The 15,253-nt window shown below is 40.1% G+C and overlaps 2 protein-coding genes and 1 pseudogene across 2 annotated transcripts; all 3 read right to left on the bottom strand.

Annotated features, from left to right (window-relative positions):
- Positions 1–694: 694 nt before the first annotated feature.
- On the bottom strand, positions 695–1,770 carry LOC139192145 (uncharacterized). Its single transcript, XM_070813589.1, has 2 exons — positions 1,640–1,770; positions 695–1,492 (listed from the first exon to the last, which is right to left on the bottom strand). Exons 1-2 carry the CDS (start codon positions 1,768–1,770, stop codon positions 1,159–1,161), a joined length of 465 nt encoding a protein of 154 aa, XP_070669690.1. The 3' UTR covers positions 695–1,158.
- A 6,057-nt stretch (positions 1,771–7,827) lies between these two features.
- On the bottom strand, positions 7,828–8,488 carry LOC103426523 (ATP synthase delta chain, chloroplastic-like; annotated as a pseudogene).
- Positions 8,489–13,069: 4,581 nt separating this feature from the next.
- On the bottom strand, positions 13,070–14,699 carry LOC139192163 (uncharacterized). The gene is made up of 4 exons (XM_070813650.1): positions 14,539–14,699; positions 14,111–14,189; positions 13,460–13,990; positions 13,070–13,369 (listed from the first exon to the last, which is right to left on the bottom strand). The coding sequence occupies exons 1-4, from the start codon at positions 14,697–14,699 to the stop codon at positions 13,181–13,183; spliced, it is 960 nt and encodes a 319-aa protein (XP_070669751.1). The 3' UTR covers positions 13,070–13,180.
- Positions 14,700–15,253: the final 554 nt, after the last annotated feature.

The raw sequence follows: 15,253 nt of genomic DNA on the forward strand, positions 1-15,253 counted from the left end.
CAAAAAGGAACCGGATGAGATCCAAATGGGATCCAAATATGAGAAAAGGGGAATAAGATCTTATCTGAATCCCTTTTGTGGAGATCTCGAGAATCACTTCATCATATCCTTTTATCTATCATCCTGCAACGATAAATCATTTTAAATTTTTTTATTTAAAATTAAACACAAACAATACCTGACAAAAACTGATCACACGATGTACGACAAACAAATATAATGAAATGATTCCCAAGAAGGTGGGAAAGTGGTAGGGAAAGAAGAAACGAAAAGGTGGAAAGGAGGTAAAGTGGTCGAGAAAATGAGGGACAATGGCAAAGAAAAGGTGGAAAAGGGGTTGGAAGAAGAAAAGAAAGGTGGTGGGGGCATGGATTGTTCGATTTTCTTTCCTCTTTTTCCCCTCATCTTTCCTCCATTTCTATTTGAATGGTCACAATTAACCAAGTTAACATCCTATATTAATTTTTTATAGAAAGACAAAGATAAAATAGAGAATATGAGAGAATGTGAGGGAAAGGAATGGAAAGAGGAAGAGAGAGAATCCGAATCCACTCCGAGGATGTAGGCACATTTTGCTGAACCTCGTAAATATTATATTCTATTTACATTTTCTTACCATTGATTATATTTCGTATAGCTTACGTAAAATCTTTTCCAATACAGACCATTATAATAAGATGAACTAGAGAATTGCATGAAATTGCACTTGGAATATTAGGCGGCTGGGACTAGTACACCATAATCAATTAATAATTGAACATTCACGCCGAAAAACAAAGGGATGAACATTGGTATATAATGTGATAGAATTGCTCCAAAATCTTCATCAGTTGTCCAACTTCTACAATCCGGAAATCGATAATCGGGGGCAATTGTGGGACCACCATTTGTAGGATGATGCCCCACGCGGCATCTAAGGTCCAACCGTCCGGAGGTGACCTTCCCTGCCCACAGGAGTCCCTTACACAATGTACACACACAGATCACTAATCCAAATTCTACTGCATGTTTAAGAAAAAAGATGATTTCACCACTTCAGTACTCAGCACCAAGAAACTTGATCGCTACAACGGATAATGGTATAACAATTCCAGCAGAGTCAGAAACCACACCGTCCTTCGATACTCCAGCACGGTGAAACCTAATCGTGCTGCAATCTCAGTCATCATCTTCATCATCAAGTACCATCCTTGACCTCCTTCTGCTTACACCACTCACTGGCAATGTACCTACTTTATCCTCCGAATCTGCCAGATCAGTGTCCATTTCCTGATGTAGCAAATCCTCCAAAGTTTTCACAGGTCCAACATCTAATGGATTACCACTGCTGGTGCCTGTGACTTCAGCTTGTTCTGTGCCATTCAGACTAGCACGTTTCGCAGCAGCACCTTCGTCAACTTCATTTTCCAAAACAGTGCCGCTTTCTGTTCCCTGAATCGAGATGGCTTCGGAGTTTTGATCTATGGACTTGGAAAGGGATCGCCTAGTTTTCCTATATCCAAAAGAACAATTTTTTTACTAGAAAAATGGCTACCTTACATACACAATCAGAATCCAATGACTACAATTATTCGAATTCTTCTTTTTCGTTTTTTTCTCAGGGGGAGGTTTGAGGATGGGAGAGAGGGAAGAGATTTACTTGAGAACAGAGCTTAGGATTTCATCATCAGAATCATCTTCCAACGCTTCTCGTCCCGCAGTCTGTTCTGGCAACTCCTTCCTACTATCCTCTTTGCCCCCACAAAGTTTAAACAAAATGTTGTCAAACATAGGTATTTACACATCTATGTATACATGCGTGTGTAAAGATGGAACCAACATGAATTTGGAATGTACAAATACACATTCCTACCACTTAATTCGGAATATGGAAACCGAACTGAATAATGAATTTAATAATCTTATGTTGGTACCACACATATTGGGCCTCAGACCTTGACACATTGGGTCTGAACATTTGGGCCTCATTACCCAGCCCATAATTATGTAAAAGAAGGAGCCCCTTATTCTATAAAAGGGAACTCTTCCCCCTCACAAATGAGACTCGGTGAACCCAACAGAGGGCAATACCCTCACAAACACAACAACACTTTCTTCCTCAGGGGGACTCCCCTTGAGCTTGTAATCCATACATACAGTTACAGAGAAATACAATCAACATCAATGTGGACGTAGCCCAAACATTGGGATGAACCACGATACATCTTTGTGTTCTTGGGCGTTTGCATGATTCACGGTAGGATTTACGTTGTTCCAAGACCTTCCGGTTTTGTGCATCAACATTTGGTGCCGTCTATGCAAAACGACACGAAAAGCTATGTCGGTTATCTTTCATTTTTTCATCTCCGTCGTGAATCTGCAAAAACCCAAGAACCAAAGCTTTCCTAGAAAACCCACGGAGCCACTTCTCTCTCACTCAGTCTTTCTCTAAAACACACAACACAACACCCTCTCTCTCTCTCTAAAAAAAGCATGGTGTTCGGAGTGGCACTGAGAAAATTATTGGGTTTCTAGAGAAATATATATAAACAGATATACATACATATATATATATATATAAGCAGATGAGTACATGTGTTTCGGTTCATAAGGACGCAGTTTCCGTCTTGAAGCTCCGACTCTCATTCGGGTCCAAAACCGACAACAAGCTCGTCATCCCACCATTCCCAGTCAAGGAGGATAAATTCTCTTCCAATGGTGACCGTCCGATTGTCGATCTTCCTCTTATATCTCAATGGTCGCCCTCTCACGCCACCACCAATGCCACCTCGCAGCTGATCGCCACCAGGACCAAGGCAGCAGACAAGAACAGCGTCGGCCGAGCCGTATTTTTGCTGATATGTCAGACGGGGGAGAAGATTGATGAGATTCTGCTGCTTGATTGGTGAGCGGGAGGACTGGCTAGGTGGCTAGCCGAACCCATCAAGAACAGTTCTCGAAACCTTCATCTTCCTCATCGTCCCTCTGTAAAGATCCTCCAAACTGCACACTGAAGCTCCGGCTTCTGAGCTTCTGAAACCGTCCTGATACGGCTGCAAGAGCATAGCAGGATTGTCTTTCCCGACTCATTGTTCATTGGTTTAACTGAAACATACGTGAAACCTCACAAAATGGGGTCTTAAAGAATGGCGTCAAGTGGTCGTTAGCTCGCGTCGGAGATCATGATGTGTGCCCTGCCGCCCTCATTTTGTCTCCAACGAAAGAGCTGGCTGGTCAGATTCATGAGGAAGCTAATAAGTTTGGTTATCAGAGTGAGGTGAAGATAGTTGTTGCTTATGGTGGAGCTTCAATTTCTCAGCAGGAAATGTGTCGTCTCCGACAACAATCCATCGGAGAAGATAAGCACTTCATCTTCTACAAATTATTTCTGTTTATTTAAATATCTTATTATTATTTTATATTATTTATTACATATTTGCCGGTGAAGATGCCTATTACATATTTTATATTATTTCTGTTGGATAAGCACTCCATCTCCTACATGATTGCTGGCACTTCACGTACAAATTATTTCTGTTTATTTAAATTTCTTATTATTATTTAATATTATTTATTACATGATTGCTGACACTTCACGAAACCTTTCACTATTGCTAAATGGAGTAATAAAGTTGAAAGTTGAGCTTATCTCCACGGATTGAGTATCTTTACTTAAAGTGAATATATCCCAACTTTTTCTTTAAATCTTCCCCACAAACAACATGATGATACCTTTACTTTTTTTTTTTTAAATTTTATTTGCTGAAAGTGGATGTCAGTTGGCAGTCGAAAATATACAGCGAGTCCGCATGGTGTCTTTATATCACACACACTAGGAACAGCATTACAAGCTACATACTAGCTATTCACACGCTGCTTAATTCTGTTATAATATCATTAGTCTTTGTATCTTATTAATGGTTTATCACATGACTATTTCCCATAACATGCGACAAGTCTGACCAAATTGGATGTCAACAACTTGAATAAAAATATATAATACATACATACATACATACATACATATATATATATATATTATTTATCACCTAGTGACACATATTTAACCCAAGTACATGTGCAATATTTATTCATGGCCTAGAATATTATGACTGCCTTTAAACTATGTCACTTGTAGAATATGTGATTTACCACACGACTGAATACATTATTTATTTATAGAAGGCACATAGTACAATATTTTGCCTTGACAAACTTTGTCAATTTGATTTATTCATTATACGGTCATACTTATACTGTCATTTATTGTTAGGAATTATTAAGCAACTAGATCCACTTATCAACATTGTTGCTGATTAAAGAAGTCTACCAACTTATAGATTGATGAGCCACGTGCTCATGGTGATCTCTTGTCTAACCGGACATCCACTTGCTCGGACATTCGCTTATTGGGACACCTATGTGCCTGGTCCCAAGTTGATGACCCTACAGATAGCCCCAACTTGATGACCCTACATATAGTCCTGACTCAAAGACCTAACTTGCGGACCCGATCCGCGGATCCGACACATAGACCCAATATGCAAACCCGACAAGCGGACCCGAGTCATGTCGAGAATCAACTCATACTGAGTGCATGTCGACATAAAATAGATACTTGCAATGAGGAATACCATGAGTTGAGCCGCCTCGCAACGAGCATAACCTCTAGCCGAGCTGCCTAGCAACAAGCATCGCCTCTAGCCGAGCAAACACCTCGCCGCAAGCATGGCCTCTAGCCGAGCAGCCTCACAACGAGCATAGCCTCCAGCCGAGCAGTCTCATAATGTGTGATACCTCTAGTCAAGTATTGCTTTATGTTGAGCATTGCCTTAGGTTGAGTAGTGGTTCAAGACATCTAGCCACTTCGGCTCATACATGGATTGATTTGAAGTCTCCAGCCAAAAGACTCTCTTGATTGAAGACTTGGGAGACTACTGTTGGTACCACACATATTGGGCCTCAGACCTTGACACATTGAGCCTCAACATTTGGGCCTCATTACCCAGCCCATAATTATGTAAAAGGAGGAGCCCTTTATTCTATAAAATGGGATTCTCCCCCCTCACAAATGAGACTCGGTGAACCCAACAGAGGGCAATACCCTCACAAACATAACAACACTCTCTTCCTCAAGGGGACTCCCTTTGAGCTTGTAATCCATACATACAGTTACAGAGAAATACAATCAACATCAGTGTGGACGTAGTCCAAACATTGGGGTGAACCACAATACATCTTTGTGTTCTTGGGTGTTTACATGATTCACGGTCAAATTTACGTTGTTCCAAGACCTTCCAATTTTGTGCATCAACACCTTATATTGTAAGGTTTACGTAAAGATATTGGAGTCTAACATATGGAGTAAAAACGCCAAAACAGTGAAAACTAAGATGGACATACTAATCATTGACATTTACCTTTTCATTAATGAAAATAGTGTTTCATCATCAGAGTCGTGCATTTTGTTTGCATTAGAGTCACTATGATCCTCATGTTGGAGCTTAAAAAGACTTCACTACTTTGGAGATGTTTATCTCACAAAGAAGAATATAATGCAGCGGAATTGATAGGCAAGAGAAAGAAAGAATACTCAAAGTATTACATAAGATTTTTATTCACTCACAAACTTAGTGCAAGAGGAAACACTTAAACACTCTTAGAAGCTATGTTGCTTATTCTCACTTCTCACTTGGCACTCTCACTTCTCACTACTTGCTCTATTGGTTGTTACAAATGGTGTGGATGCCTTCTCCTTTTATAGGCATGGATGGAACCTTGGAGAAGCATGGAAGCATCATGTTAGAGATATCTAGATAATTCCACTACCTTCCTAAGCTAGAATTATCTACACTAATCTTGTATGTTGGTGGAATCCTCACCATTTTTCTAAACTCTTCCACCAACTTGAACTTTGCTAGAATTCTCTAGCATGTGCACGGATCTTTCTTTGTGCATGGGTTGGATCCATTATCTTTAGGCCAAGATAAGATTACAATTCAACACCTCATACTTCAGCATGCCACCTGAAGGCCTATTCTTCCGAGGAATATGCAAACCAAGCTGCTTAAGCTTACGAGAAACTTGAGGAGCTGTGAATTTCCCATCTCCATCCATCACATTTGCAATCATATGGCTGCACTTCTTATGGTCTTTAAATCTGGGAAGATAAAAGAAAGCAAATTTTTCTTTAAAACAATATAATAGTAAACTTCCATTATCTACTTTTCTTTGGTAGTCCTTCAGCATTTATCAAGTGAGAAGATGTCAAATCTCATATTTCCACCAAGCCACCAAGTAATACTCACTGCTCGTACAAAGCTCTGATATTAGCTTCCTGATCTTCACTGAGGGCACGAACCCATTTTCTTGCTCGCCTATAAAAATATCAAGGTCAAATTAATTAACAGCTGAGCAGTGAAGCAACAGAAACAAAACCAGCATGCATTACGATTTGCCATGAAATGAATGGCTAATTGACAAAACACTCCCAAAGGCTGGCTTTTTTATTCAGAATGAGTGTTAACTGCTTCCTCTACTCTTCCATCTCCATCAATTTGACTAGGCCCAGTGGAAACAGATTCCTGAGCTTTCCGAATTCTTTTCCTTCGTGCAACTTTCAGCCCTAGCTGTTTAAGCTTGTTAGAAATTTGAGCTGATGAAACTTTACCACCACGATCAAGAGCTTCCGAAATAAGATGACTACAATTCTGGTCATCCTTGAATCTAGATTGGCCATATTTGTTAGGAAAGATTTCAGTAAACCTGGATGAAAAAAGTAGGTTACACTGCTAAAACAATATTGGCACAACTCAAATTATGAACAAACGTCATGGCCAATGCTTTTTATAATATTATGTTTCGGCTGATATCAGGTGTACTATACTGAGATAAAGGCTTAAGAAAGAAGAAAGATCTTAGATCAAGGAACCATACTTCTCATACAGTTCCTTAATTTTCATCTCCAGTCAGCTCCAATAACAAGTCGCTTGTTTTTTTCTAGAAACCCTCTCAGTTTCATTCTCTATGGATATTCTCTCACTGCAACAGTCGAATGCATCAAGGTCTCATTAAGATGACAATTTATAAACAATATTTGTTTGTACCATACTTAGAGCCTCCGTATTTAGATCTCATATAAATACTCGGGAGATTCAAATGTAATTATGTAATAAATGAAGGGGCAAATATGTAAAAAGGGGATGAACCCTTATTCTATAAAAGGGCCTCCTCACCCTCACAATGCTCAAGCTCATCCTCACATACAAAGCTCTATCTCCCTCACAATCCTCTCACAAACAGAGAAATACGATATTAGTGTGGACGTAGCCCAAACATTGGGGTGAACCACGATACATCTTGTGTTTTTTACTTTCTTGCAGATTCACGGTCGGATTTAGGTTGTTCCAAGACCCCTCCGGTTTTGTGTATCAACATTTGGTGCCGTCTGTGGGAAACGATACAAAAAGTTGTGTCGGTTCTCTTTCATTTTTTCATCTCCACCGTGAATTTGCAAGACCCACACAGAAACACAAATTTTGCACACTCCATTACTCTACTATGCACACCCATTTGATTCAACCATTTCTTCCATCCGTAACAACTTCCTCCGATCATTCGATCTTTCTAGATATCCAGAGATAGAGAGAGAAAAAGATGGAGTCCGACATCCCACTCATCGAAATCGCAGGAGAAGATGACTCGCTGCTTCAATTGACCCATGGTGACGTCGTTTCAAGCAGCAACACCAGCAAAATCTCCAAAGACGACGCCTTTTTCTTCTGCTCGCCTCTTCAAACCCGCAGATCCAAGCCATTCGAAGGTGTGGTGGTGAGTGAGAATTCCAAAACGTTGAGTTCTACGCTTTGTAGAGAGAGTGTGAATTTAAATAAAAAGAATACATATGCAAATAAATTAGAAAAGTAAATTTGGAGTTATAAATTGAGCTTAATGTCACCCAAATCAAGCTCTGCCGCAATCTCCTCCAGCTGCTTCTTCACGCTCAAGTCAATATGATTCGACCCCGACTGCCCGTACCTCACCGTGAACCCCGCCACCAGGCTCGGATAAATTTCCGTCTTGATCCTCACATTCTTCACCCCCGTCAGCTTCTGTACCTACTTCACTATCTGCGCCAAGTGCTGCGACTCCAGCTTCACCACCAAGCTCACGATCGCCAGCTCCGCGTCCATTATCTTGTCGTACACCACCTCGAACTCCTTCACGATGTCCTTTATTAGGTCGATCCACTTCGCGTCGACCAGGATGTTGAGGAAGTTGATTGTGTGCGGCTGTAGCACCAACGACTTGGCGATGTCGTCCAACACTTACCGCTTCTTCTTCAAGCCGATTGTGGGGTTGATGAAGTCGAACACCGACGCTCACCGAAGAACTTCTCGATCTTTTCCACGTTGTCGATGGTGGCTTCGAGGGTGTTGTTGGAGTTCGCCACGTCGGCTAGCGCAGAGGTGTAGCTGGTGGCGGCAGAGGCGTTCATATGGGCGCCGAGACAAAGACAGAGAGAAAGGCAGTGGAAATAGAATAGAAAAAGAAAAAGATCATGATGTTACTAAAGAATATTTCAGACAAAGAAAAAGGGAAGAAATGGGCAGAGAATGAGCGGGGAGATCAAGAAAAACAAAAGATACCTTGCAAAGCAACATGGGTGGACAGAGAATGAATGAGGAGATCAAGAAAAGCAGAAAGAAAAGCAGAAAGTAAAAGCAGAAAGCAAAAGAAAATAAAAAGAAGCAGACATAATTGATGTGGTGATGGCATGCAGAAAATGGAATTATGGGTATGACCCATTGAGCAGAGGGTCGGATTTATTTTTGAATGATGTAATTTATTTTTCTTATCTTTCGGAGACATCTGTATAACCTCATCAGAGGGTAATAAAAAAAATAAAAATAAACGGCAAGCCCAAAATAATGGGCTAGAATGTTATATGAAGGGCGAAGACCCATATGCCGAAAAGAGCCAGGCCCTCTATTATCACAAACCAGGTGATCAAAAGTACGTCCAGTACTCCAAAATTATACATGAGCATCACTCATGTCAATCATACATAAACATTCATGAGCATCACTCATGTCAATCATACATAAACATTCATGAGCATCATTCATGTCAACATTCATGAGCACCACTCATGTCAACATTCATGAGCATCACTCATGTCAACATCCATGAGCATCACTCATGTCAATCAACATAAACATTCATGAGCATCACTCATGTCAATCAGTTTCAAAAGCTTCATTTACAGAGCTTCAGCTTCAAAAGCTTCATTTACAAAAGCTCCAACTTCAAAGCTTCACTTGCAAAGCTTCACCTACAAAGCTTCAGTGCAGGGTATACAAATACCACCTCTGAACTACCGCCACTTTAGCCCATACATGGTTTCAATTTAAAGTCTCCAGCCAACAGGCTCCATTGACTAAAGACTTGAGGGACTACACTATGTACCATATATTGGGCTTCCACAACTGGGCCTCATGAAAAATACTTGGGGGACTCTAGCCCATCATTTATGTATTGAGGAGCAAGCCCTTATTCTATAAAAGGGACTCCCTCACTTTCATTAGAGAGCACCCATTATTCATGTACTGAGGAGCGAGCCCTTATTTTATAAAATGGACTCCCTTACCTTCATTAGAGAGCATCGCTGCTAGCTGAGCAACCGACTCGCCGCGAGCATCACTCCTAACCTATCACTTATGTATTGAGGAACGAGCCCTTATTCTATAAAAAGGACTCTCTCACCATCATTAGAAAGCATCGCCGCCAGCTGAGCAACTGCCTCGCCGCGAGCATCACTCCTAACCCATCACTTATGTATTGAGGAGTGAACCCTTTGTTACAACCACCCCCAAATAATTGTGGTATTTGTTATTTCCACCCCCAACTACCACGTGGCATTCATCTAACTCATCTCATTTTTCTCTCTTTCTGGCCCCCCGAGACTTCTCTCTTCTTCGTCTCTCTACCCGGTATCTTTTTCCCGTAGCTCTCTCTCTCTCTCTCTTTCTCTCTCTCTCTCTCTCTCTCCCCCTCTCATCCTCCCGCAAGCCTCACCCCTTCACCATCCTCGTACCTGCACCACCTTCACCATCATCAACTCGCCATCTCTCATTCTCTATCGTCGTTGCGGAACACGGAGAAAACCTGAGAAGCTCTCCGGCGGGATCCTTCCTTCTTCCTCCGGTTAGGTAAGGTTGGACTCCCTTTTAATCTGCCATGGATGATGTTGAATGTTGTGTGATGAATTTTACATGGTTTTTTCAAGGTTTTAAGGACAGGAACATCGCGATGGAAGCTCACCCATTTTCTGGCGAACCTGTGCATTTCGAGGGCATTTCCGGTCACTTCCGACCGAGTCACAGTTTTTGGAAGGTAGCAACCTCTTTCTCTCTCCTTGATTAATATTGTTGGTGCACAAAACCGCAGCTCCAACCTTCTTCTTCCTCGGCAACCAGGCCATCCGGCCTTCCCTTTTCCTCCCCCTCGGGCCTTAGCCATTTGGGCTAGCCCATTTGGTTTTTCTTTTAGTTATTTTTTTTAAAGCCCAAAGGCTTTGGGCCAGTTTCTTTTAAAGGGCTTAAAGCCCTGTCTTTGTTTGTGAGGCCTTAAGGCTTTGTGGTGTGTGTGTGTATGTAGCCTGTGTGTGTGTGTGTGTGTGAGTTAGCGTGTGTGTGTGTGTGTACATATGCATGTCATGCATGTGTGTGTGTGTTTGTGGTGTGTATATGTTTGGGCTTAAGCCCAAACCCCTTTCCTTCACCCTAAAGCCTTTTTAACCCAAAAACCCTAGGTTCCTAAAATTTTTTAAACCCTAAACCCATCCAATCCCAAATTCCTTATTTTATTTAGTTCAAGCCCAATCTTTTAGAAAATCCTTTTTATTTATTTATTACCATTTTTGTGCTTAGGTAAAGTTGCTAGTGGAGAAATTTTTAATCCTTATTCGCGCGACTCTTCTACTAAGGAATATTTGTGAGTGGACCCCTTCTAAAATTTCATGATTTTATAATTTAATTGCATAAATGATTAGCATGCCTACGAATTTATGATTCGATTTATGTTAAGCTTGTTTACTGAATTTATTGAATTTGTCTCATGTTTTTGGTGAGGAAATAAATGTTAGCCTATTTTGAGCTATATTTTAATATATCGTATTTTCTATAAAAATCATGATCTGGTAGACTATCTGATGGATGACGATAAGATGCTAGAACATGTTTTAGAAACCTATTTTTATAGTATAGACGATGGATGACTTTATACTATGAAGTGGTTATTTCTAAGAGGCGTAACTATTTGTGCGTACCTAGAGGACACTATGCCGCCTAGGGCGAGGATCTGGTGTTGGCATTTAGGTTGGGAGTTGGTAATCCCTAGCTACGAGCTAAGGGACATGGAGCAGGCATTGGGCCGGGAGTTGGTAATCTTTGGCTATGGGCACAAAGACCATGGAGCAGGTATTAGGCCGGGAGATATATTTATTCGGTGATCTTTCTAGCAGCACACCATGCTTACGAGACGATCTACGATACGTTTATTGTTTTGATTTCCGCGATGTTATTCCGTGATATGACTTTTGAGATATTTTTGGCATGCTAGGATTTTTATTAAATCCATCACTTATTATGCTAGTAGTTTTCATTATATATAAATTGTGGGGGTTAGTACATTGATAACTGTTTTATTATTATTATATATATATATATATGAACTTGGTCCACTCACCTTTGTTTTGCGCCCCCATTCAGGACTTAGGATCAAGGCACCTAATCCCGGTGTCAAGACATTTCCGCAGCAGCATCTTTGAATCCTCTCGATGTATGACCCACTTTTTTATTCATTCAATTTTATCTTAATTCTAATTAGTGATTAGGTTTAGTTGTATGCTCTAAACACGTTCCTAAATTTTTAATTCATTGTATTTTAAATTTCTAACTCTTATTTATTTCTTATTCTTAGCTTTTGTATCAATTAATGGCTTTCGTCACCCTCGGGTGTCGGCCATCACGTGTGGTATTCGGGGAATATCAGGGTCGGGGCATGTCATCCTTATTCTATAAAGGGGACTCCCTCACCATTATTAGAGAGAGAGCATCACTCCTAACCCACCACTTATGTATTGAGGAGCGAACCCTTATTTTATAAAAGGGACTCCCTCACCTTCAACGCCACAAGCCGAGCTAACCAAGGCAACATAAGCCACAAGCCGAGCAGCCTCGCAACATGTGCTACTTCTAGTTGAGCATCATTTTAGATTGAGCACCGCCTCATATCGAGTATTCAGTTCTAGACGACATCTAGTTACTTCGGCCCACACATGGACTGAATTTCAAGTCTCCAGCCAAAAGACTCTCTTGACTGAAGACTTAGGGGACTACTGTTTGTACCATACTTAGGGCCTCCGTATTTAGATCTCGTATAAATACTTGGAGGACTCAAATGTAATTATGTAATAAATGAAAGGGTAAATATGTAAAAAGGGGATGAGCCCTTATTCTATAAAAGGGCCTCCTCACCCTCACAATCCTCAAGCTCATTCTCACATACAAAGCTCTCTCTCCCTCACAATCTTCTCACAAACAGAGAAATACGATATCAGTGTGGACGTAGTCCAAACATTGGGGTGAACCACGATACATCTTGTGTTCTTTACTTTCTTGCAAATTCACGGTCGGATTTAGGTTGTTCCAAGACCCCTCCGGTTTTGTGCACCAACAATATTAATCAAGTTGCAAGTATAAAGGACGTACTTGTCATAATTAGCTTGCCCATCAGTCTCATTATCTGAAATATATGCAGTACCTCCCTCCGCTTTGCCAGAATTTTCTCCATCACTGTAAGAAAAAAGAAGGCATATTCGTTAGCTCCTCTTGCAGTATCTCATCCATTCAGAAAATTCCGTACTTTTTTTTGTCCCTTTGGTAAACTTGTTTCGCAAAATTCATTCATATATCACAATTTCCCGCTTAATAGAGGCATCAGAAACATGTCTCACTTCTCATATCCAAGGTCATGAGAGAGCACGACATCAGCTTCATCTTCACCAAGTGCATCTGCTATACTTCTACTTGTCCATCCTTTGTCCAGTGATTGATCAATTTCATCGTCCCCTAAACTGTTTGCCCAGTTTCTAGTTTCTTTCTTCAAATGGCCAAGCTCTTGCAATAAATACTCAGCATTAATGTAATGGCATTCTTTGCGAGTTTTCCAGAAGAGAACTTCCACAAAAAGTAGGGGTTGATATTTCATTTTTTTTAAGTATTTTTCTGACCAAACTTTTCAAAAAATCGACAATATTTTCATACGCCTTGCATGGACATGACTTCTGCTCAGCTAGAATGTCATAGAATGTAGTGAGGAGTGACAACTGCAAAAGTTTTTCCATGAAAACTTTAGATGAGAAATGAACTTGAAATGGCTGCTTAAAATTATATAAAGTTGATACATAAAGTTTCACCTGATACAACATCGGAGAGAGCCCCAGGTCATCACTTATCCTTCGCAGCATGCTGACTATGTAGTGATTGGTACTCGTCGAGTTACTCTTATAAAACTTAAGCAACCAACACAACTTCTGGATGATGCTGTGGCTTGCAAAAGCAGAAATCAAAGTTGACACCTTAAAATCAACTTCATCAGTTGCAGCTACCTGCTCATCAGCAGAAGAATCGCCTGTGCTATAACCAAGATCACCTTTAGCATAATCAGAATCTCTGCGATCGATCTGTGCCAGACTGTCTTCAATTTTTTCTGTCTCCAACAAAGATATTTTGCATTCATCAGGCTGATCAGGGATAATGGTGTCTTCTTTCCCATTGGAAATTGTGTTTAGGCTTCTGTTCTCCGTCACACTCACTTCTGTTGATTGCTCTTCATTGGAGATGCCAATCTCGTTTTGAATGGTACCATGCTCTTCTAAGAGTTTATTTTCTGTTTCCTTCTCAATAGGTGTTTTCTTCTTCCTCACTTTCCTAGATTTTTTGGAAACCTTAGTCATAAAATGAAATTGGTTTTAGTAGTGAATTTTTTTTTTTTTCCAAATGGTTTTAGTAGAGAGACAATAATATTTTCCCCCTTTCCCCCATCCAAAATTATGAATGCTACATACCCTCAAAGTTCCGCCTTCTTGAAGGTTTTCCATGAGCCGTAAAACTTTATAAACCATCTCTATCAAATCTGCAAGATCACTGACAAAGAAAACTTGTGAATATGAAATAAAGGCATTCAAACAAGAGAAAAAATGTAATTAATTTTGGAATAACTTGCTTTTGATCAAAGACAAATGGATATTAAATCTCTTTTTCTTGGTACGTGTTAGAACAGTAGTATGTTAAGGGCAGGTGTTTCTTGATGGTCAGGGAAAAGTCCTACCCTGTAGAATGCTGAAAGAAAAAAAATCCTCTAATCTTTCGTTAAAACTCTCTGATACTGACACAACTACGAAAGAGAACCTCTCAACAGGATTTCAAGTGAAAAATCATATTTGGAAATTTAAAAAAAGTGTGCATGTGGATACAAAAAGGAAAAAAAAAAGACCTTCTGGGTTGTTTGTGAGTGTCAAATGATTTGAGTAAATTTATGAGGAAGTGAGTCATCCCCTCATCAGTCTGATCATAAAATAATTTGTAGAGAAGTATGCGAGCTGTCGGAGGCTCCTTGGAATCTGCTGGCAATATCTTAAGCACCAAATCTAGCATGCGAATCTGGAAGAAAAATAAATTAGTTAAGAAGCATGTTGCAAGGGCATGATTAAAATACAGCTTTTGAGATATGGCAACTTAAAATATGTCCTTCTAATGGGCCCCTAAAGTGCAATTGGTCCCTTTAAAAACTATGTACTTTTTTTCATCATTCGTTACACCAATGTCCCTTGCATGGAAAGTAACTTAAGCCACAGAGAAGTGTTCTTGGAAAGTAATGAAATAATTACCATATTTTTCATGAGAGAACCAGCTGCAGACAAAAACTTGTAGTCATGTGTTTCCTTCAAGCTATCATATGCATAACGCTATCATATGTATAGCGTTTCCTGATTGTCGTGTTTTGAAGATCTAGGTGATGCTTTTGTTAGATTGTGAGTATGAAGCATGTTTGAGGATTAGCTATAATATTGGATGAATTATTGTATGGAAAAGTCTTGGTATGGTGTTCGGATAAATCCTATTTCTTGTAGGATTATAAGTGCTTTTAGTGTTCTTTTGGGAAAAGGATTTGGATTCTGCACTGATTGATCTTGTGCACTTATTGTGTG

This window comes from Malus domestica, chromosome 01, assembly GCF_042453785.1.
Source record: "Malus domestica chromosome 01, GDT2T_hap1".
Lineage (NCBI taxonomy): Eukaryota > Viridiplantae > Streptophyta > Magnoliopsida > Rosales > Rosaceae > Malus > Malus domestica.

Excerpts from the sequence above, each read along its gene's own strand:
- LOC139192145 (XM_070813589.1), bottom strand. The coding sequence starts at position 1,770 with ATGTTTGACAACATTTTGTTTAAACTTTGTGGGGGCAAAGAGGATAGT. Across the intron at positions 1,493-1,639 it reads ATCCTAAGCTCTGTTCTCAA|GAAAACTAGGCGATCCCTTT; the intron begins GTAAATCTCTTC and ends TTTTGGATATAG.
- LOC139192163 (XM_070813650.1), bottom strand. The coding sequence starts at position 14,699 with ATGCTAGATTTGGTGCTTAAGATATTGCCAGCAGATTCCAAGGAGCCT. Across the intron at positions 14,190-14,538 it reads ACTCACAAACAACCCAGAAG|TGATCTTGCAGATTTGATAG; the intron begins GTCTTTTTTTTT and ends TTTCTTTGTCAG. Across the intron at positions 13,991-14,110 it reads AAGAAGGCGGAACTTTGAGG|GTTTCCAAAAAATCTAGGAA; the intron begins GTATGTAGCATT and ends TTTATGACTAAG.